The sequence below is a fragment of the Dromiciops gliroides genome, chromosome 1 (assembly GCF_019393635.1).
Source record: "Dromiciops gliroides isolate mDroGli1 chromosome 1, mDroGli1.pri, whole genome shotgun sequence".
Taxonomy (NCBI): domain Eukaryota; kingdom Metazoa; phylum Chordata; class Mammalia; order Microbiotheria; family Microbiotheriidae; genus Dromiciops; species Dromiciops gliroides.
Genome location: NC_057861.1, coordinates 220039224 through 220062084, shown reverse-complemented (window position 1 = coordinate 220062084; position 22861 = coordinate 220039224). Strand labels below are relative to the sequence as shown.

At 38.7% G+C, this 22861-nt stretch overlaps 1 protein-coding gene and 1 pseudogene across 6 annotated transcripts in view; both read left to right on the top strand.

The window, feature by feature from the left end:
• The window catches only part of PRELID3A (PRELI domain containing 3A), a 91791-nt gene that overhangs the window by 3895 nt on the left and 65035 nt on the right, over nucleotides 1–22861 (top strand). For 5 of the 6 annotated variants that reach the window (XR_006354616.1, XM_043980078.1, XM_043980005.1 and 2 more), the window contains exons 2-3: nucleotides 20084–20252; nucleotides 20483–20572. Coding sequence is in view for 5 of the 6 variants with exons in the window: in XM_043980078.1 (XP_043836013.1) it covers nucleotides 20084–20252; nucleotides 20483–20572 (259 nt within the window). In the remaining variant the exon portion in view is untranslated. The remainder of the gene's footprint in view (nucleotides 1–20083; nucleotides 20253–20482; nucleotides 20573–22861) is intronic. The other variant, XM_043980150.1, reaches the window with a different exon arrangement.
• Nucleotides 17409–17518, top strand: LOC122737833 (annotated as a pseudogene).

The following is a 22861-nucleotide window of genomic DNA, read 5'->3' as shown; positions in this document are numbered from 1 at the left end:
AAGCACCATCTTCTATATCAAGCCTTTCCTGATCCCTAAAACTGCTAGTGCCTGCCTCCCTAACCACCTTATAATTAATTACCTTGTATTTTATATCCCTATCACTTAGCACAGTGCCCAGCACATAGTAGGTGTTTAATAAGTGCTTGTTGACTAACTGACTTGTATTTATGTTGTATTTCTTCTGTGTGTATAGATAAAAAAACATATGTGTGCACATATAAATATATACATTCATATAAATATGTATACACATATGTGTATATACATATTTTTAAACACTTTCAATCTCTACCTATAAAATGTAGGCTACTTGAGATTAAGAATTATTTCATTTTTTGTCTTAATATCATCAGTACCTAACACAGTTCTTGATAAAAAAACCTCGGCAGTCATTGAGTGAGTGATTCGGTTTAAAGGTTAAATATGGGGGTGGGCAGCTAGGTGGTGCAGTGGATAAAGCACTGGCCCTGGATTCAGGAGGACCTGAGTTCAAATCCAGCCTCAGACACTTGACACTTACTAGTTGTGTGTGACCCTGGGCAAGTCACTTAACCCTCATTGCCCCACAAAAAAAAAGGTTAAGTATGATTTTACCACTCATCATGAGAGCATATTAAATATTTTTCACAGATATAAGTGATTTGTCAGTTACAAACAAAATCACTATTGATGATTTTGAAAACCATTCCAGTTGACTGTCTTGTCATTGAGTACTGGCTTTAGAACAACAGCTAAATGCAGTTTGACAAGTAATCCACGAAGCTGCTTATTAAGAACCATCATTTATGCTCTGTTCCATAGGACTGGTTTATGAATGACATAAGGCTGTCCAGTAGCATTTTCTGGATGACAATAAAAACTAGAAGTACAACTTTCTATTCGTGTTCATGGGACGTATTTTGGTCTACTAATAGTCCTCAGTTTTCTCTCTCTAAGGTTATAGATATTTCTTTGTTTTGGTTTAGTTTGTATTTTTTCTCTTTATGTTTTTGTTGGATTATCATAAAGATATTTGACTGATACTTGATAAATTTACTCTGAAGGAAAAAAGAAAAAAAAGATTTGATATAAAGAAGTTGGGTATGGTCAGGTTTTCTTGTTGGCATTTATATTCATGTGAAAAGCCTATGAGACTTGGAAATCTATCCAAATATAATCTGAAAAGTAAGTCCTGATAAAAATAGAGACCTTTTTAGGAAAGCTAACTGACAAGAGCAGCCGATTTCACCATATTTTAAGATGGCTAGGCATTTTTTAAATGGCAGACTTTCCTTGGTAATTTCATCCTGTAAGGATTACAGTTCAAATTATACCAATGCAGATTTTACCCTGCATATGCTTTAGTAGATTTAATCCGAAGTTTAGTGATTTGACAAGGGATACCAATAGCTAGTTGGTATCAGAAGTAGGATTTCAACCTGGATCTTTCTGATACAAAAGCCAACATTCTGTCTTCTTCGTGATGGTTTTATGACAGGGGTGTGCTGGTAAATGTCAGACAGCTGGCTCTTTGAAAAGCCACTTTTTTTTGTTTGTTTTTGGTTTTGTTTTTTTGTTTTTTGTTTTTGCGGGGCAATTGGGTTTAAGTGACTTGCCCAGGGTCACACAGCTAGTAAGTGTTAAGTGTCTGAGGCCGGATTTGAACTCAGGTCCTCCTGAATCCAGGGCCGGTACTCTATCCACTGAGCCACCTAGCTGCCCTGAAAAGCCACTTTTAAGTTTAATTTGCATTATTAACATTTTCTCCTCTTCCTTTAGTGTTTACAATCAACAAAACAATAAATCAAGCCCTGACTTGTAGTGTTTAGCGATTTCTGATATAAATGCCCTCACTGAAAATTTAACAATTTCACCAGTGCATAATTGCTGGCTCTGACACACTCCTAGAGCCTGCCTATCCAAAATAAAATTTATCATTCAGGTAGGACCATAGCAGTAATATAAAGAAATAACATTAGGCAGCATGGTGTTGTGAATACAGCATTAGAGTCAGAGGACCTAGGATCCAGGTTCTGTAACCTTGGGCAAGTCACTTAACTTTTGGGGCCTTAGTTTCCTTATCTGTAAAATCGGAATGAGGGAGTTGTACTAGATTATCACTAGCATTTATATAGCACTTTAATGTTTGCAAAGTGCTTTACAAATATTAACTCAGTTTATCCTAACAACAACCTTGGGAGGAAGATGATTTTATTATTATTATTATTTGACAGTTGAGAAAACTGAAGCAGAGAATGGTTAAGTGACTTGGCCAGGACCACACAGCCACTAAGTGTATAAGTTCAGAATTGAACTTAGGCCTTCTTCTCTGTGGTAAGGTAGCAAGTATTTATCACTGGTAGGAAAACTGATGTACTAAGAAACATTTACTTGGATTATAATGTGAGTTTTAGATTGCAGTCTCCTCTAAGAGGGGTTAATTATATTTATTTATTTGTGTATGAGGGTACATAACATTTGGTGCTATTGGTAAGTCAGTACTGGATTTGACCAACAATCAAATTATAATAATAACTAGCATTTATATAGCACTTTAAGATTTTCAGTTCCCTATCCATACATTATTCCATTTAGCCCTCACAACAACCATGTGATGTAGATGCTATTATTTTCCCATTTTACAGGTGAAAAAACTGAAACTGACAGAGGTTAAGTGCCCAGGGCCACACAGCTAGTAAATGTCTGTGGATGGATTTTAATTCAGGTCTTGTAGACTCCAGGTCCAACACTCTTACCCACAGTACCATTTAGCTGCTACATTTACTCTAATTTGGTTTTTCCATTGTGAGTAGATGACCATGCTACAATGAGAAACACATAATACCTGAATGTACAAAGAAAAGCATTTACAACAAATTTAATTTGACTCATTTCATGATACTCGTATTTGTTAATGTGATGCTTGATAAATAATTGCAAATGGTAAAATGATGATGATGTGTAATTTAAGATTCTAAATGTGGGTTCTAATCTGTTCCCCCAGTTTTGGGGGAAACTGACTAAAATCACTGATAAAACGAGTTTAGGTTTTTAAGGGTTTATTGAAAGATAGAAAGAGAAAGATTGAGAACAGAATTCCAACAGCATGGCAATCCTATCTTTCCTCAATTTTCCTGTGAAGTCCTCTGCCACCACCACCACCGCCATAAAGTCAGGAACCCAAAAAAAGACAGCCCTCTCCGCACAGGCCCTCCTTCCTCCTTCCTGTTCCCTCCCAGAAAAAATGGGAGGCTCCTCAAGTTGATTGGCTGTGAGCCTTGGTGGACAGTACCCATGCGCAAACGTTACTTCTTGACGCCAAGATGGAGCTTCCTATAGTAAGTCTCCAGTAGGTGGCGTCATTCCAATCATTACAAAGATAATAATTTTTACAGAGTTAAATAACATTTTTTAGTTTTATTGCTTTGTTTGATCTCCCATTCTTATCATCAATAAAGATCCTGACCGTTTTCCTCCACACCAAGTACAATTTAGCCCTTCATTTCCATGAAAAATATCCATCTAACTTCCCAAGTCTATTCAATTCAACAGGTGTTTATTGAACAACTTTCACATTTGCTAGGTACTGTGCTCAGTCCCAGGCATGCAAAGACCAAAACCAAAATAGGATGCATTTACCCTAAAGAGTTTTCATTCTGATGGGGGGAAAATAACACATACACAGAAAAGTATAATACAAAATGTGAACATAGTAAGTAGAAATCACTTCCCAGATGGAAGTAGGGGAGGACTGGGAAGGAATGAAGAAAGGCCTTCTGTAGAAAGTAGCACCTGAGCTGTGCCGTGACTGATGTTGTGGATTCTGTGAGGAGCAGGTGAGGAAGGCTAGCGTTCTAGGCATGGCAACAGCTCAAGTAAAGTCAAGGATGCATGAGATGAGTCATACGTGGCCAACAGTAAGTGGACCAGTTTGGCTGGAACTATAGGCATAAGGGGGAGTAATATGAAATGGCTGGAAAAACAGGCTCGCACCATATTGTGAAGGCCAGGTCAAGTGCACAAGAATGGGGGACTTTAAGTGCCAGGGGAGTTTCTGTTGTTTCCTAGACACAATCTGGAGCCACTGAAGCTTCCTGAACAGGGGGAGTCACAATTATTTGTATTTATTTTGTACATGTTGTCTCTCTATGTAGAATGTAAGTTCCTTGAGGGAAGGGACAGTTTCATTTTGTCTTTATATTCCAAGTGCCAGCTTCAGTGCAGGACACATAATAGGTGCCTAATAAATTCTTGTTCATTGACATGGTCAGCTATCCAAGTTAGCAGTATCAATTTTGTAACTATGTAGAAGTTTGGGCAGGGGAAGATGAGCTCAAAAAGCAGAATAAGAGGGGCAGCTAGGTGGTGCAGTGGATAGAGCATCGGCCCTGGAGTCAGGAGGACCTGAGTTCAAATCCGGCCTCAGACACTTGATACTTACTAGCTGTGGGACTCTGGGCAAGTCACTTAACCCCAATTGCCTCACTTTAAAAAAAAAAAAAAGCAGAATAAGAAGCAGTCTCAGTCCAGGACAAAGGTGATGAAGGCCTGACTTAAGGGGGATGGCTGTGTGAGTGGAGAGAAAGGGGATGGATAAGAGATATATATTCCAATCAACCAGTCACCTCTGTGTTCTAACAACCTGGCACACCATGAACCAGGTCTCAGTTTCCCTAAGATATCTGTCATCACTTTATCATTCTACCACCATCACCCCTCCACCCCCGCCCTTTTCCTCTATTTTGAAAGGCCCTGAATGAGCACAGTGAATTGTCAATTATACCTGCCATCCTAAGGTCTAGAGGGATCAGGGCAAGGAGGCCGTAGGTAGCTTATGGAATATGTACATAAAAGCCTGGTCACTATGCTATGTGACTGAGTGGAAGATACCCATACCCAAATCTGGGGCAGTGGCACAGGTAAGAACTGTGCACATAGAGAACTAACTCTAGATTTTCACTATGTGGGAATCTCAAAAGGAAAGCTCTATAAGGAGAGGTCAAAGGATAGCTGTACTTGGGCATGGTTTATTCCAGGCTTCCCAGCTATGTAGAAGGAAGAAATCAATTATACTAAGACACCTGATCTCTTGCCCTAGGGAGAAGGCCTCCAGCATCTTTTGGGTTTTCCTCGGGGAAGCAGAGAGGTGTCTCCTAGGGGTAGAAGCTGCAGATTATCTGGCCCATTCCTAGAACAGATTTTTCTTTAGGGCTTGCTTTAAACATAGTGTGATTCCTTGGGCAACAAGAATAGCTGCCTTGTTCTGCCCTCAGATCTCTCAGCCTTCCTTTTCTTTGAATGTCAAAAAATTCTCCATCAAGAAACAGACTTTCATTATTTCATGAAGCTGGAATAAGAATCTTGAATTGTATTTTTTTTTTTTTTTTTGGTATTTGTATTCTAGGACTAGCATATTGCCTTCAACATAGCATCGAGAAATTCTTTCAGTCAAGGAATGGGAACTCTTGGGATAGGTGTCTGATGACTATGAGTCAAAGATAGGAGGCCAAATTGAAAACAAAGAGGTTTGTTGTTTGTCTTTTGTTCTTGAAGAGGACCATGATATCGGAAAGTGATGCCATGCCTTGCAGTGAATTGGATTTAAGTGAGGCAGGGCTGTGTAAAGTCACCAGCCTCACTCTTTCCTCAGGAGCCATCTGGGTCCAGTGGTAACATATACATCAGGATGACTGGAGATGGCTCCAGATGCTGTGGGAGACCTTGGCCTTTTTAAGATAAGGTCTTTCTCAGGTTTCAGTTTGTCTTGGGCAACACCCATTCATTAATTAAGGCTCAGTAATAAATGAGGCAAAGAATGGTCTCTTTTACCTAGTCGAAAACAAAAAAAAAAACAATCTGGGAGGGGAAGACCCTCAGGCTTTCTGGCCAAAACAGAAACAAATGCTATTTACACTCACTCTAAGCCAACAGAGTCCAAACAATGACCAAACGAGACTTGGGTTGGGATCTCTTGTTGGCCAGAAAGATTTGGGTTTAAGGCATGGTCTAGCCCATAAAGTCCAAGATATCTTGAGGTTTCAACAGTCACAATTTATTTTCCTTTGGGCAAAGCACCTACAGGTAAGGGTATGATTCCCTATGTGAACAGAGGGAGATGGAGAAGGGACAGAAGGAAGAAGAGAGGGGAGAGAGGGAAGGGAGGAAGTAAAAAAAAAAGGAAGGAAGGAGGGAGAGAGGAAGCAAGTTGAAAAATGTCTGGCTGAAACTGGTCAGTTGGGTCCCCAGTAGGGCAGCTACTTTATTAGCATGCTAAAGAAGGCTTCCTAGGGTACAGATCAGGTTTTCATAACTTTTCATGTCCATGTAGAGTCCATCAGCATTCTGAGTCAATTTAGGTTAAATAAGTAAAATATTTCACAGGAGAGGGAGGGATTACCTACTGGAGAAAAGATGATTATTTGAAATACAATTGACATAATTTTTTTTTTGTTAGTGTGGCAATTGGGGTTAAGTGACTTGCCCAGGGTCACACAGCTAGTAAGTGTCTGAGGCCAGATTTGAACTCAGGTACTCCTGACTCTAGGGCCGGTGCTCTATCCACTGCGCCACCTAGCTGCTCCCAGAATTTATTATAAAAAAAAAAAATTCCCTATTGAAAGGCAGGCAGCAAGGGGAAATGACCAAATACTTTTACAATTGTGAAGGAAATCCTTTTAGGCCAAATTCTTTTCCGAGGACAAGTAGTTGTTACAACAGTTGATGAGACCATCTGCTTTACAGTGTCTTTACATGGTTTTATTTATCCTTCAATAGTGTTAAGAACTGATTTGGGGACCTCGGTCTTTGGCTGAAGTTGGAAAGCCTCAGGGGCTCACCCCGAATGGCGTGCCCCCCCCCAAGAAAGCCCCGGGTGCCAAGCGCAGCTCAGCGAGGATACACCCTGGGTTCCTCTGCCCAGTGGGGATAAGCATGGAAAACCTCACGCCCTGCTCGGCTTCTTCCGCACAGTGGGCATGCCCAGCACAGGGGCTTCATGCCTTGGGTCCTGTCAACAAATTAGCTTGGGGGTGTGGGCGTCTCTGGCCCATGGTTCCTGAGAAAGAAGGGTTTTATATTTAGGAGCAGGGGGCATAGTGAGGATGTAGTAGTGAAGACCAAGCGAAGGAGGACATAGTGAAGAAGGAAGGGGGGTGGTAGATGAGTGAGGTGTAGCCGGCTAAAGAACGGAATACACGGAGACAGGTGGAGTCAAGGAGACTCAAGGAGATGCAGGGGAGCTAGAGTGAAGGGGGGCAGTGGCAATAACTGCCCGACACACCCACAGGCAAGAGACTCACAAGGGGATAGAGAGAAGCAGAGAGTCAGGTGGGCAGATTTTACAGGTCATATGTTCCTACTTTTCTAAGTTTATCTCTAAGTTTATTCTTATCAATAAACCCTGGTTTTTGCTTTAAATTGAAAGAGGCTTTTTCTTATCAGTCTGGTAGAAGCCGTTGGGCAAGCCCCTACAGATTGGCCCACACAGGGCTTAACGAACCTGGGGGATCTTCAGAAGCCTCCCTTACAGATTACAGCTAGGTAGATAAAAGCCTACAGACTGGCTTAGCCAGATAATAGCAGTCAGATGCTGAGCCAGCTAATTTGAGCTATAGAAAATTTTTAGTTATAGTTTTTCAGTTATAATAACTTTCAATAGGGTTTGGGGTCTTTCTTCTATTAAGACAGCAGACTTTGGAAGATTAGTCCATCAAAATGTTGCAAAATAATTGTATCTCCTATTTCCCCCTACTTTAATAAATATTCCTTAAACAAGGTTAGAAGGGTTTTTCAGTCATGTCTAATTCTTTGTGACCCCATTTGGGGTTTTCTTGGCAAAGATACTAGAGTGGTTTGAAATTTCCTTCCTCAATTCATTTTACAGTTGAGGAAACTGAAGAAAATGACTTGCTCAGGGCCACATAGCTAATAAGTGTCTGAGGCTATATTTGAACTCATGAAAGTGGGTCTTTCAGACTCCAGGCCCAGTGCTCTATCCACTGTGTCACCTAGCTACCCCAGCAGAGGTATGGATTGAAGCAAATGCAAAGTACAAAGAATATAGTTTGAAAATAAGGTCAAAATGGGTATATGAGTTACACATAAAGGGTGATATCATAAGCAAATGAAGGGAGCATGCAATAGTTTGTCAGATTTATGGGCAGAGGAAGAATTTAGGACCAAAGAAGATATAGAGAGCAATGCAAAATATAAAATAGATAATTTTGATTATATAAAATTAAAAAGTGTTTGCACAAACAAAACCAGTGCAACTGGGACAGCTAGGTGGCACAGTGGATAGTGCGCCAGCCCTGGATTCAGGAACACCTGAGTTCAAATCTGGCCTCAGGCACTTGACACTACTAGCTGTGTGACCCTGGGCAAGTCAGTTAACCCTCATTGCCCCACAAAAAAACCCCAAAAAACAAAAACCCAATGCAACCAAAATTATAAGGAAAGCAGAAAATTAGGAAAGAATTTTTGAAAAAAGTATCTCTGATAAAGATCTCATTTCTCAAATATATATATATATATGTACATATATATATATATATAACTGAGTCAAATTTATAAAATTACAAGTCATTCTCCAATTGATAAATGGTCAAAGGATATGAACAGGCAGTTTTCAGACAAAGAAATCAAGGCTATCTATAGTTATATTAAAAAAATGCTCTAAGTTACTATTTTTTTTAGCATAATCTGTTTATTAGCAAGGATAGCAATTGCCAATAATAGAGGTCAATGGCCTGTCAATGATTAGAGACACATTTAACAGTCAAAACAGCCTTTTTATACAGTTGAAATGAAAAATATATGAAAAGATATTCAAAAAATAATCGTGATGAAAACTAAATGAAGACTATGATCTTTAGGGAAGGCAAAGCATAGGCAACATCAGAGCTATTTTCTATAAAGCTTTGTGTATTGATGTAATTCAACACATTTTAATGAACAAGGTTAAACTCAAGTGTTACCATCCTAGTGAATCTTTCCTCAGGCTTCTAAGTTACTATTGATCAGAGAAATGCAAATTAAAACAATTCTGAAATTTCACCTCATACCTATCAGAGTGGCAAATATAACAAAAAAGGAAAAATATTGGATGTTGGTGGGGATGTGGGAAAACTGATATGTTAATCCACTGTTGGTGGAGTTGTGAATGGATCCAACCATTCTGGAGATCATTTTAAAACTATTCCCAAAGGGCTATCAAACTGTGATACCCTTTTATCCATCAATATCATGGCTAGATTTATATCCCAAAGACATTCCCCCCAAAAATAAAAAGACCTATTTGTACAAAAATATTTATACCAGCTCTTTTTATGGTGACTAAGAAATGAAAATCAAAGGAATGACCATCAATTGGGGAATGGCTACATAAATAGTGGTATATGATTGTGACGTAATATTATTGTGTTATAGGAAATAACAAGCAGGATGATTTCAGAAAGGCCTGGAAAAGACTTATATAAACTGATGTATAGTGAAGTGAGCTGAACCAGGAGAATGTTGTGCATAGTGACAGCAATATTGTTTGATGAAGAACTGTGAATGACTTAACTAATCTCAGCAATACAATGATCCAAGACAATCTCAAAGGACTAAGGATGAAGTATACTGTCTATCCACCTCCAAAGAAAGAACTGATATTGATTGAATACAGACTGAAGCATGCTATTTTTCACTTCCTTTAATTTTTTCTTTTATTAGAGTTTTCTTGTACAAAAGGACTAATATGGAAATGTTTTTCATATTTGTACATGTATAACCCATATCTGATTGCTTACCACCCAGGTGGTAAGCAAAGAATTTGGAACTCAAAACTTTAAATAAAAATGTTTATTATAGTGCTATTGTGCTATAAGAAATGACAAACTGGATGACTTCAGAAAGGCCTGGAAAAACATGTATGAAATGATGTATTATGAAGTGAGCAGAACCAAGAGAACATTGTACACAGAGACAGCAAAATTGTTTGATGAAGAACTGTGAATTGGTTGACTATTCTCAATAATACAGTGATCCAAGAAAATCCCAAAGGACTATTGATGAAATATACTATCCACCTCCAAAAAAAAGGACTGATATTGATGGAACAGCCTGAAGGAAGCTATTTTTCACTTTCTTTCATTTTTTCTTTTAATCAAGTTTTCCTGTACAAAATGACAAATATGGTAATGTTTTGCATAATCATACATGTATAACCCATAACTGATTGTTTGTGGCCTCAGGGAGGGGAAAGGGGAGGGTGGGAAAGAAGGATAAAAATTTGAACCCCAAACTATAAATAAAAATGTTTATGTTTATTATTATTATTATTATTATTGTTTTTTAGTGAGGCAGTTGGGGTTAAGTGACTTGCCCAGGGTCACACAGCTAGTAAGTGTCAAGTGTCTGAGGCCAGATTTGAACTCAGGTACTCCTTATTCCAGGGCCAGCGCTCTATCCATTGTGCCACCTAGCTGCCCCAATGTTTATTATTTTTAAAAGTTTATTATCAAAAAAGTATACAGTCTGTATAAAATACAGTTTCATAGTATCACAGATAAAAACCAGATCTTTCCCTGTTTTGAATAGGGACAGGGGTTCCTAGAAGGGAAGATAGTAAGTGTAAGGGCCAAATTCAGTATGGGGAGAGTTAATTGGGCAGCTCGCCATAATATTGGGGTTCAGAAAATAACAAGAGACCTCTAGGTCCAGAGTTTCCCCTTCTCCCAAATGCCTCTTTTCCCATTATGTCTCCCAGACTGATAAGAAAAGAGATTAACAGCCTCTTTTCCACAAACAAATTAGGTTTTATTAATAGGAACAATAATACAACACAAGTGGAGTTAATAAAGCCAGGGACAATGAGATAAGGGAATAGAGAAAGGGAAAAATATGACGTTCTTCCTAGATGGTTAGAATCTAAATCTCATGGGTAAAAAGGCCCCTAGGTACCTCAAATAAGCTCTACTTCCTCAGCTACTCAGAACAGTTTTGGTCTGGCAAAAACTAACTCAAATGTTAAACTTGTTTCCGGCTCAGCTGGCCTAACGTGCCAGCTTCACTTCAATAAAACAAACTCACCACCACCTGGAATCTGTAGTTCTAAGGAGAATCAGCTTTGCAGTGTCTCCTGGTTAGGTCTGAAGATCAAAACACCACCAGCTCCTCTTCCCCCTCCCCCTCCCCCTCCCCCTTCCCCTTCCCCTTCCCCTTCTCCCCTTCCCCTTCCCCTTCCCCTCTCTGAGTATACTCTCCCCCTTCCTGCCTCTCTCACAGGAAGGGGGGTTCTATAGCCAGGCTGAGTCTCCAATTGCTTCAACATACCCCCTGGGCTGTCCTCATCATAATTTGGCCAGGTGTGTGGGGGAACTCCTAGGTAGGGGTTAGGTACTTAGTTCGATACTTTGACTCAATAAATGTTCTTTGTGTTGTTTGTCCTATAATCTCTTAAAGTACTCACTCATCTTCTCTTAGGCTTTTAAAGCTAGCATCTTTTCAATCTGACCATGATGAAGCAAAGATGGGGTTATGAAAACTCCAAATCACAATTAATTCCTTACATAAGGGAAACTGATAGATAAGGAGAAAAGAAGGGTAAAAGTAAAGGAGGCTTGGGGCAGCTAGATGGCATAGTGGATAGAGCACCGGCCCTGGAGTCAGGAGTACCTGACTTCAAATCCGGCCTCAGACACTTAACACTTACCAGCTGTGTGACCCTGGGCAAGTCACTTAACCCCCATTGCCTCACTAAAAAAAATAAGTAAAGGAGGCTTGTGGTATCCCTTAAACAATTTTTCTGCCTTCACAGTTTTGGCTAGGGCTGATTCTGACTATTTTTAGGTAAGTAGAAACTGTTCTCAAAGGCATTAAGGGTCCAGCCATGCTAAAAGCTTGAGTGCTAGTGAGATCTTGGCATCATGGATTTTTAACGTAGAAGAGACTTTAGAGGGATCTTAGAGCAGCCACTTCCAGATGCTGCCTCCTAATCATTTAGTTGTATAGAATCTCAGTCCTCTGCTTCAGCTCAGACACATCTCCATCAACTTTTCTTCTTCCAAAATTGTTTCTTCAGCTAAGAAATACAAACCAACCAGGGCCTGTTTAATTTTTTTTTTTGGGCGGGGCAATGGGGGTCAAGTGACTTGCCCAGGGTCACACAGCTAGTAAGTGTCAAGTGTCTGAGGCCAGATCTGAACTCAGGTACTCCTTTATCCAGGGCCAGTGCCTTATCCACTGCGCCACCTAGCCGCCCCCTAGGGCCTGTTGAATTTTAAACTTTTGTCATTTAATGCTGTTCCTATTATATTAAGTGTAGAGGTATATCATTCCTCACTTATGATATATGTCACTGGGGGGAGCTAGCCCTGAAGTTGGGAGGACCTGAATTCAAATATCATCTCAGACACTTACTAGCTGTGTGACCCTGGGCAAGTCACTTAACCCCAATTACCTTAAACATCTGGGGCCATCTCCAGTCCTCCTCATCTATATCTTGCCACTGGACCCAGATGGGTCTGGAAAAGAGAGAAAAGTTGGTGACCTTGCACAGCCCTCCCTCACTTAAATCCAATTCAGTGCAAGTCATGACATCACAGTCTTCTTCAAGAACAAAAGACAAACAACAACAATAATTTATATCATATGCTATAATAACCTGTTTTCTTATTTTTTCCTTCCCCTGGATCCTGTGTGCTGTGTTTTAATGGATCCATCAGCAAGTATTTACTAAGAACCTACTGTGTTCCAGACACTGTGGGCACTATGCTGTGGGGATACAAATACACTGAATAAAACAATCCCTACTTGCAGGGAGTTTAAGGACTCTTGTGCCTGTTGCTTTATCCCATTCCATTAATGAAATGTTTTGAACTGGACACTGAACAGTCGATTTCCCTTTCCTCCCAGGATGTACTCACAGGTGGCTGAAGTGTTAATTTATTAATGAGGTATCAACACACTTTATCCTTCTATTAAATATGGACATTTTTTTGTTCTTTTTTAAATAAAAGTATTTTATCATTTTCCAGTTACATGTAGAGATAGTTTTCAACATTTGTTTATATAAGATTTCCAATTTCAAATTTTCCTCCCTCTCCTCCCTCCCCCTCCCCTAGACAGCAGGTAATCTGATATAGGTTATATATGTACAATAACATTAAACATATTTCTGCATTAGTCATGTTATAAGAGAAGAATCAGAGCAATAAGGAAAAACCTCAAAAAAGAAAAACAACAGCACCAAAACCAAAAGAAATAGTATGGTTCAATTAGCATCCATATTCCACAGTTCTAAATATGGACATGTATTTTTGATTGACTCAGGCAAAGTGGCCATGCACTTGGAGGGTTTTAAATAGCTAAGACTAAAGTAGATCCACCTGTCAAGTTAGTCCAGTTTGGGAGCTGTTTTGTGGAGTGTGAGTCTCTACCACAGGGCCCTGGGGGTAGGAAGAGAGGATTTTTATTTTATTTAATTTTATTTTTTGCTGCAGAATTACTACCCAGCAGGAGACACTGCTTCCAGGAAGGAGAAGACACATAACCTATACACACACACATAGAGCAGCAGATTCAATAATTGTGATTCATGTCAGTAGAAAAGAGAATCAATAATAGTGATCACTGACTGAACTTGGTCACTGGAACTCCTTTATTTGTTAACACCCAAGACGCCAAGTCATTGACCAACCATAGTTGCTCAACAACCAGTTATCCAACTGCTAAGCAGCTGCCTACATGACCTACATGACTCTCTAGGTTGTATACCTAAGCATGATCTAAATAAAAGTTACTATTTTAGTTGACCTGGTAGAGTCTCTATCCAGATCAAGCTCATGATGCTTAAAGTTTCCCATACATGTAGCTGCTTAGCCAATCTGCAAAATGAGGAGACTGAACTAAATGGTCTAATGGTCTAATGAACTACATATCCAAATATAATTAAAACGTATATACATATAGCTTGTTCAGTTCAGTCACTTCAGTCATATCTGACTCTTCATGACTCCATTTGGGGTTTTCTTGGCAGATATACTGGAGTGGTTTGCCATTCCTTCTCAAGCTCATCTTACAGTTGAAGAAACTGAGGCAGACAGTGACAAGTGACTTGTCCGGGTTATCACAGCTAGTAAATGTCTGAGAACAGATTTGAACTCAGGTCTTACAGATTCCAGACCCATCACTCTATCCACTGTGTCACCTAGCAGCAGCAACAACAAGAAGGGAGGTACTATCTGCTAGTGAAATCTGGATAGGCCTCGTGTAGGAGGTGGCACTTAAACTGACCTTTAAAGGAAACTTGGGATTCTAAGAGATACTGGAAAGTAGGTCAATTTGGTTGGACCATAGAGTATGTGAAGGAGATTAATATATAAATATAGAAAGAAGATATGTTGGGAGTCAAGTAGTGAATGGCTTTAGATTCTGAAAAGAGGAGTATGTATATGATCCTAGAGGCAATAAGGAGCCATTGGAATTTTTTTTCATTGTTCCATTTCTTTTTTATTTTTCATAATTGTTTAACAAATGTGTCTGAATACAATTTTAGTAATAATAAATATTTTTATTTAAAGTTTTGAGTTCCAAATTCTATCCCTTCCTCTCTTTTCTCTCCCTCTCTGAGGTGATGAGCAATCAGATATAACTTATACATGTGCAGTTATATAAAACATTACCATATTAGCCATTTTGTGTAAGAAAACTTGAATAAAAGAAAAAAATGAAAGTGAAAAATAGCATGCTTCAGTCTGTGTTCCATCAACATCAGTTGTTTCTTTGGAGGAGGATAACTTGCGTCATCATTAGTCTTCTGGGATTGTCTTGGATCATTGTATTGCTGAGAGTAATTAAGTCATTCACAGATCTTCCTCAAACAATATTGCTGTCACTGTGCACAACGTTCTCCTGGTTTTGCTCACTTCAGTATACATTCGTTCATACAAGTCTTTCCAGACTTTTCTAAAATCATCCTGCTCGTCATTTCTTATAGCATAATAATATTCCATCACCATCATATACCACAGTTTATTTAGCCATTCCCCAATTGAGGGGCATTCCTTTGATTTCCAATTCTTAGCCACAAAAAGAGCTGTTATGAATATTTTTGTACAAATAAGTATTTCTTTTGGGATATTTCTTTGAGATATAGTGATTGATTTTTTTTATTTTATTATTATTTTTTTTAGTGAGGCAATTGGGGTTAAGTGACTTGCCCAGGGTCACACAGCTAGTAAGTGTTAAGTGTCTGAGGCCGGATTTGAACTCAGGTACTCCTGACTCCAGGGCTGGTGCTCTATCCTCTGCGCCACCTAGCTGCCCCATTTCTTTGAGATATAAACCTAGCAGGAGCCACTGGAATTTGTTGAGTAGAGGAGTTAAATGGTGAGCCCTTTTTTGGTGGATGAGTAGAGGATAAATTGGGATAGGGAGAAAATTAAGGTAGGAAGATGGATTAGGAAGCTATTACAATAGTCAAAGTGAAAGGTGACAGGCTTCATTTGAGGTAGTAGCTATATGAATGGCAATAATGTGATATAGACAAGGGATGTTGTAGAGGCAGAAACATGATTTGTATACCCATTGGCTATGTGAGCGGAGGAAAAGTGAAGATTCAAGGATGACACTTAGGTTTGTTTGTTTGTTTTTTTTAGTGAGGCAATTGGGGTTAAGTGACTTGCCCAGGGTCACACAGCTAGTAAGTGTGTAAAGTGTTTGAGGCCGGATTTGAACTCAGGTACTCCTGACTCCAGGGCCAGTGCTCTATCCACTGTGCCACCTAGCTGCCCTGACACTTAGGTTTTGAACCTGGGCAACTGGAAGTAAAGATGATGGTGACCTTGATAGAAATAGGGAAGTGAAGTAGAGGGAAGTTAGTTTGAGATGGTGATGGGACATTAATATGAGTTCATAATGTGGGGATTAAAATTGTCCAAGCTACAATAAAAGAGACTAAGGCAAAGCTCTGAGCCAATGGCACTTTATTAAAGGATCCATGGTCCCCTCCAATGAAGTGGACTTCAGATATTCCTCATGATCTGAGATGCCTCCTCCTTCTAGGGCTTTATCTTTATAGGATTTGATACCCAGGTATACAAAAGAGGCTTGGTGAAATACTGAATCTCATTGGTTGATAGACCTTTCTTTTGAGTGACAAAAATGACATATCAGCAGATGGGTCACAAATTGGGCAAAGCATGGGCCATCTCCACTGACTAAGTGGCCATAATATGGTCACTTTCTCATGTTGGATAAGAGAGAGAGAGGTCTGGAGGTACAAAAATTGGTTGGGGGACTTTCTATGTAATTGAGTCACCTCTGCCACACTGGGCTTGGTCATCATGACAAGGAAAAACAAGGGTGGAGCATCTCTAGTTAGCTTCCTATGATTAAGCTAGTGAATTTACGAGCTGTAGTTCACATCTCTGGGACCTACTATACAGAACTTATAATCACTGTTGCTATGGAATCATATCATACTGATTGGAATAGAGTAGGGGTCCAAATGAATTATTTCTCACAATAACTAGATCATGGCCCTAGTGAATAATCACATTTATTCAGACCCATTTGGGGTGCTTTAAAATATGATTTCTAAAATGTTCTATACTTGACCTTGTTTTATTTTAGGGTAACTAGCAGTCTTTGTGAGTATACATTTGAAAACTGCTTACTGTGATTCAATAAAAACAGTTATTAATACAAGGAATAGAAGCAAAAGATACAAACTTGAAGGAAGACACAATAACAACTTGAATAATGAGTAGATAAAGAAAAAAAATCACAGTAGCAGCTAATAATTATATGAAAAGGTTTACAATGATAACATTTCTGGAATGACACTAAATCATCCAAAGAAGACATTAAAATCTCAGAAAACATAATAAATAGAGCAGAGGATTAATGACCTGAATAGGGAACTAAAAAGTAGAAAATCAATAAATGAATAAGTGCCTCCCCCCAAAAAAAATCCTGAAAATTAGATGAAAAGTAGGAAAGCAAAAAAAAAAAAATAGACTAACAAAGCTAAAATTTTGTTCTATGCAAAGACTAACAAAAAGCAATCAAGCCTTAGCTGTCCTGGTGAAAAAGAAGAGGAAGGAAAACTAAATTACAAACATTAAAAAAAAAATTTAACATGGCACATTTACAATGGAGAAGAAATAGAAGTTTCAGAACCCATCATACATAATTATATGCTAGCAAAACAGAATTTAAAGGAAATAGAGGATTTCCTACATACATATAAAGTACCCAAATGAATATAACAGGAAATAGAACAGGAAATAAAAGTTTCTAAATAATCTGATCTCCAAAAAATAAATAAACTAGCTGTAAAGGAGCCACCAAAGGGAGCTGGGGAGCAAGTGAGGACAATCTGATTCTGCTGGATTTAGAGGTAGATTCTAACAAGGAACCAAATACTATATAAAAGTATAGTGTTGTATGAAAGGAGAGAAGGTTAGCACTCCCCTTGATAAGGATGGAAGAGGTCCTAGTGGCCTTTACAACACATATATGGTTAAGGCATATGTAATTAAATATAAAGGAATATAATGGAATAGTTAATAAACTATGATACACAAATTATTCCCTTAAAAATTGAGAAAGAAAACGCTAATGCTTGAACCAGGGATGGATAAAACAAGGAAAAAGAGAACTAAAGTCTAATACCAATAATGAATATTGATGAAAACATTCTAAATAAAATCCTAACAAAAAGATTACAATAATCTTTTTTTTTTTGTAAGGCAGTTGGGGCTAAGTAACTTGCCCAGGGTCATACAGCTAGTTAAGTGTCAGGTGTCTGAAGCCAGATTTGAACTCAGGTCCTCCTGAATCCAGGGCCAGTGCTCTATTCAACTGCACCACCTAGCTGCCCCACAATAATATATTTTTAATTATTTATATTTAGTTCCCTACATCAGATTAATTAATTTCAGTGTATAAGGAAGGTTCAACAGTAGGAAAACTATTAACATAATCACATAAAAAATAAAAACATCCAGGGGCGGCTAGGTGGCACAGTGGATAGAGCACCAGCCCTGGATTCAGGAGTACCTGAGTTCAAATCTGGCCTCAGACCCTTGACTCTTACTAGCTGTGTGACCCTGGGCAAGTCACTTAACCCCCATTGCCCCACAAAAAAAAATAAATGAATAAAATAAAATAAAAAATCCAAACTATATGATTATATCAGTAGGTTTAGGGAAAAACCCCAAAAGCTTTTTAACAAAGTGCAACACTTATTTATGTCTAAAAATCCCCACAAAAACCCTACAAACAAAAACCATAGAAGGGTCATTTTTTAATGTGATAAAAATATATATAACCAAACATTATTTACAATGGGATCATAGAATCATACACAGGAATATAGATTTAGAGTCAGAAGAAAATTTAGAGATTATCTAATCTAACCCCCTTATTTTACAGTTGAGGCAACAGAGGCTCATAAAGCTTAAGTGACTTCCTTGGGTCATTAAAGTAGTAAGTGACAGAGACGGAATTTGAACTCAGGCCCTCTGATGCCAAATCTTGCACTCTTTCCATTGTACTATGCTGAGGAAATAGTAGAAGACTCCCAAATGAATAAATGCACAGATAAAGTAAGGAGGCCCCCTTTCCTGGCTATTGATAGAATGTTAGAAATGCAAGCAACAGCAACAAGAAAAGAGAAAGAAAAAAATTCTTTAAACTATAAAAACGGTCAAAGCAGAGACAAGAATATTCCTATCTACTGATGATGTTTATTTAGGAAAGCCTACATAGCCAACAAAGAAACTGATTGACATAATTAATGGATTCAGTAGGATATCAAATAGATCTGTAAAATTAGTAGCATTTCTATGGAATGGCTATATTGAAAAGTGGGAAATTATTCAAAAAGGAGAGATTAAAATGTTCATACTCATTTGACCCAGAAATCACACTGCTTGACCTATGTCCCCAAAACAAAATGTTCATTTTAGCACTTTTTTGGATGCAAAGAACTGTAAAAAGTTGATGCCTGTCAACTTGGGGAACAACTAAACAGATTTTGCTTTATAAATGTAATAGACTATTGCTGTGCTATACAAATGATGAAAATAAAATAATCAGAGAAGTATGAAAGAAATATGAGCTAATGTAGAGTGAAATAAGGAGACCCTTAGAAACAGTATAGACAATGGCTATAACAGAATAGATGGAAAGAATAGCCCCCCCAAAAAAACCCCACAATCCTGAAACTGAACACTGTGTCATCATAATAGCATTACTTGGTCCTAGAGAAGAGTTGAGAAAATGTACTTCTCTCTTTTCATTGTTTTTTTGTTTTTGTTTTTTTTGTGGGGCAGTGAGAGTTAAGTGACTTGCCCAGGGTCACACAGCTAATAAGTGTCAAGTGTCTGAGGTCAGATTTGAACTCAGTTCCTCCTGAATCCAGGTCCAGTGCTTTATTCTCTATTCCAACCACCTGCCCCCCTCCCTCCTTTCATTGTACAGTCCAGGACTATGGTTGTAGAACATTGCGTAGTCAGAGTTGGTTGATATGTTGATTAGTTTTGTTGAATTGCCTTTTTTAATCTTTGTTTTTTATTCTTTTTTATAAGAATGGCTTAATTGGTGTAGATGAAAGGGATATTTGGAAATGTAGCAGATGTAAAACCAAAAGATAATCAGTAAAAATGAAAAGAAAATAAAACAAATGCTAACTCTCAAAGTTTATTGAAGAAATAACAAGATTTGCCTGCTAGATGTCACAGAAGAGAAAATGATGGAACTAGAGTCAAGAAGACCTGAGTTCAAATTCAGCCTCAAACACATATTTACCTGTGTGACCCTGAACAAGTCACTTAACTGGAACACCTCAGTTTCTTCATCTGTAAAATGGGGATAATAATAGAACCTGACATCCAGGATTGTTATGAAGATCAAATGAAATAATATTTGTAAAGCACTTTGTAGACCATAAATCAATATATAAATTTTAGTTATTATTCTTTCTACTCCTATCTGTAGGTTTGTTTTGGGAGGTGAGAATATTAATACTCCAAGCATTCTCACATGTAAGCATAATTTGAAAAATGTTGGTGTGCCATTTCATATGGGTTAATTGCATTGTTTCTCATAGCCACCCATGGGACACTGTTATCAAAGCTGCTATGAGAAAATATCCGAATCCAATGAACCCTTGTGTAGTAGGAGTGGATGTCCTAGACAGATGCCTTGATAACCGAGGCAGGTTACATAGCCATCGTCTTCTCAGCACTGAGTGGGGACTCCCAGCTCTTGTGAAAACGGTAAGTTCTTATGTGGGATTATTCTCTTTTAATAGCTCTCTGTGTCATTGCCCCTGTTGTTCTAGAGCTGTCACTCAAGTTGTCTGGTAAACAGTTAAGAACGTGATTATTATCTCAACATCAATCCTGCTCTCAAGTACATGCTGCTCTTAAGATGCTGACACATCGACCTTCTGTCTGTGAGTTTCTAACATGCATTTTTCCAACACTCTAGGGTTTTTGTCTTTCAGGTCTTGGGAACTAATCGTACTTTGACATATATCAAAGAGCATTCTGTTGTAGATCCGGTGGGAAAGAAAATGGAGCTGTGTTCTACCAATGTAAGTTAGTAAGCTGAGTGTGGAAAGGATCTCAATACTTTTGTAAAATAAAGCTTACTATTCAATTTCTAAAACACTCTCAGAGCTTTGATATGAGAGGGTTTTTCTTGTTAATGAACAGACTAGAGGTATTCATAAGTATTTTTAGAGCTATTTTTTGATGTTTCATTTTTGAAAAACAGCAGTGGCCTTATATATCTTCTGACCAAAAGCATGAGGAAAGTGCATGAGCTTGGGTTGTAGTTGTTTATTTTTTTCTGAAAAAGCAGAAAGAAAATGACCATATCCCTACTTTGGGGACAATCATGAAAAGTGCACATCTTTAAAATAAAAAATTTAGAGACTTATTAAACCTTAATAATTTGATAGTTCTAAGTATAGCAATGGTATATTACAGAATATCTGAATGTCAGAGTTGGAAGGGACCATCAAAGCCATCTTGCCCAACTCAGACACGTACAAGAATCTCCTTCATGTACCTGACAAGTCTTTTGCTTGAAGATTTCTTTCTAGTGTCCACATTTTTTCTTTCTGCTCATTTTGCCAGCCTATTTCTTGACTCTTAACTCCTTCTTAAAGTGGGGTACTGGGGGCAGCTAGATGGCGCTGTAAGGGGCTAAAATTCTAGCTATGATGTCTAAAATCTAATGAGTGGTCGCCTTAAATTAGAAGCTTTAGCACCAGTCTTTGGGCATTAAGCATTTATTAAAGCATACTAGGTATTAGAGAAAAAAAAAAAAGAACATGTGGAGTTAAGAAAAGGCCTATCTAGCTTAGAGTTTCAGCCTGGTCTGGTTCTCCCTCAGGTTCTCTGCCACAAGCCTGCTTCAACCATGAACTCCCTCAAACTGAGTGTGGAAGCTTTTTATAGGTCTGGAGCAGAGGTGGTCCTTACACACTGCTTCAAGTTGATTGGTAGGCATCATCCAAATCCATTGGTTCACTGGACTTGAAGGTGGTCTCCAGTTGAGTTCAAAGTTCTTACCTTCTGAGAACAATACCTTCTTAAGGGCCAGCCAGGTGTGGCTACAATCTAATTAACTTGAAGTAGGTTAATCAGCAAAGTCAATCACTCTCACTTAATTCAATCAATTTAGATTAATCTCCAGGTGTGCCTTTGAGTATCTGCCAAATCCCATTATTTTCTCACAGCACAGTAGAGAAAGCATCAGCCCTGGACTCAGGAGGACCTGAGTTCAAATTCATCCCCAGACACTTGACATTTACTAGCTGTGTGACCCTGGGCAAGTCACTTAACCCTCATTGCTCCACCAAAAAAAAAAAGTGTGGTACTGCTTCCAAGTTGCACTGTCCCAAGCTTCAGGGGGTTCCAGGTGGTATGATTTAAGGGGAGGCACATTCTACACTTCCCTGGCCTGTGCCTGCTTGAAAATTTCTAGTGAGAGGCAACCCATTAATTCTCAAGAAAGCCTATTTCACTTTAGGATAGAATTAATTGTTAGGAAGTTTCCCCATCTGTGAAACTAAATTTACATCTCAGCCACTTCAAGTTTTTGCTCCTGGTCTTTCCTCTGTGGTCAAACAGACCAAGTCTAATCTCTTATGCAGAAGATGATTCTTCAAATACTTAAAGACAGCTCTCATGTCCCCAACCTAACTATTTTTTCGCACTTAAATATTACCAGCTCCTTATGTGGTGTAGTCTCAAGGTCCTTGACCATCCTGTCACTCTCCTCCAAGTAATCTTTTTTTTTTTTTTAAAGTGAGGCAGTTGGGGTTAAGTGACTTGCCCAGGGTCACATAGCTAGTAAGTGTTAAGTGTCTGAGGTCGGATTTGAACTCAGGTCCTCCTGACTCCAGGGCCGGTGCTCTATCCACTGCGCCATCTAGCTGCCCCCAAGTAATCTTTAGTTATCAAGTGCTGGACTCAGTAAAAATTGGACTGAAATCTTGCCTCTCACACTGATGGGCTGCGTGACCATGAGCAAGTCAATTAACTTTTTTTGAGTGTTATTTTCCTCATCTGTAAAATTGGGATGATAATACCCATCATGTGAAAGGCAACGTCATAACAAATAGAGAGCCAGTCTCAAAGCCAAGGGGTCCTGGGTACAAGTTCCCACTCTGCCACATACTGACTTGGTGAACTTGGACAAATCACTTAACTTCTCAGTGCTCCCAAGCAGCTATCTACACTGCAAAAAAGATGGCAACTTTATTGGGAATCCTCATTCCAGTGAAGGAGCCAGTCCAGTGGTATCCCTATGCCTAATAGCCATAGCAGTTAACTCATAGGGTTTGTTGTGTGGCTGATAAGAGCTTTATAAA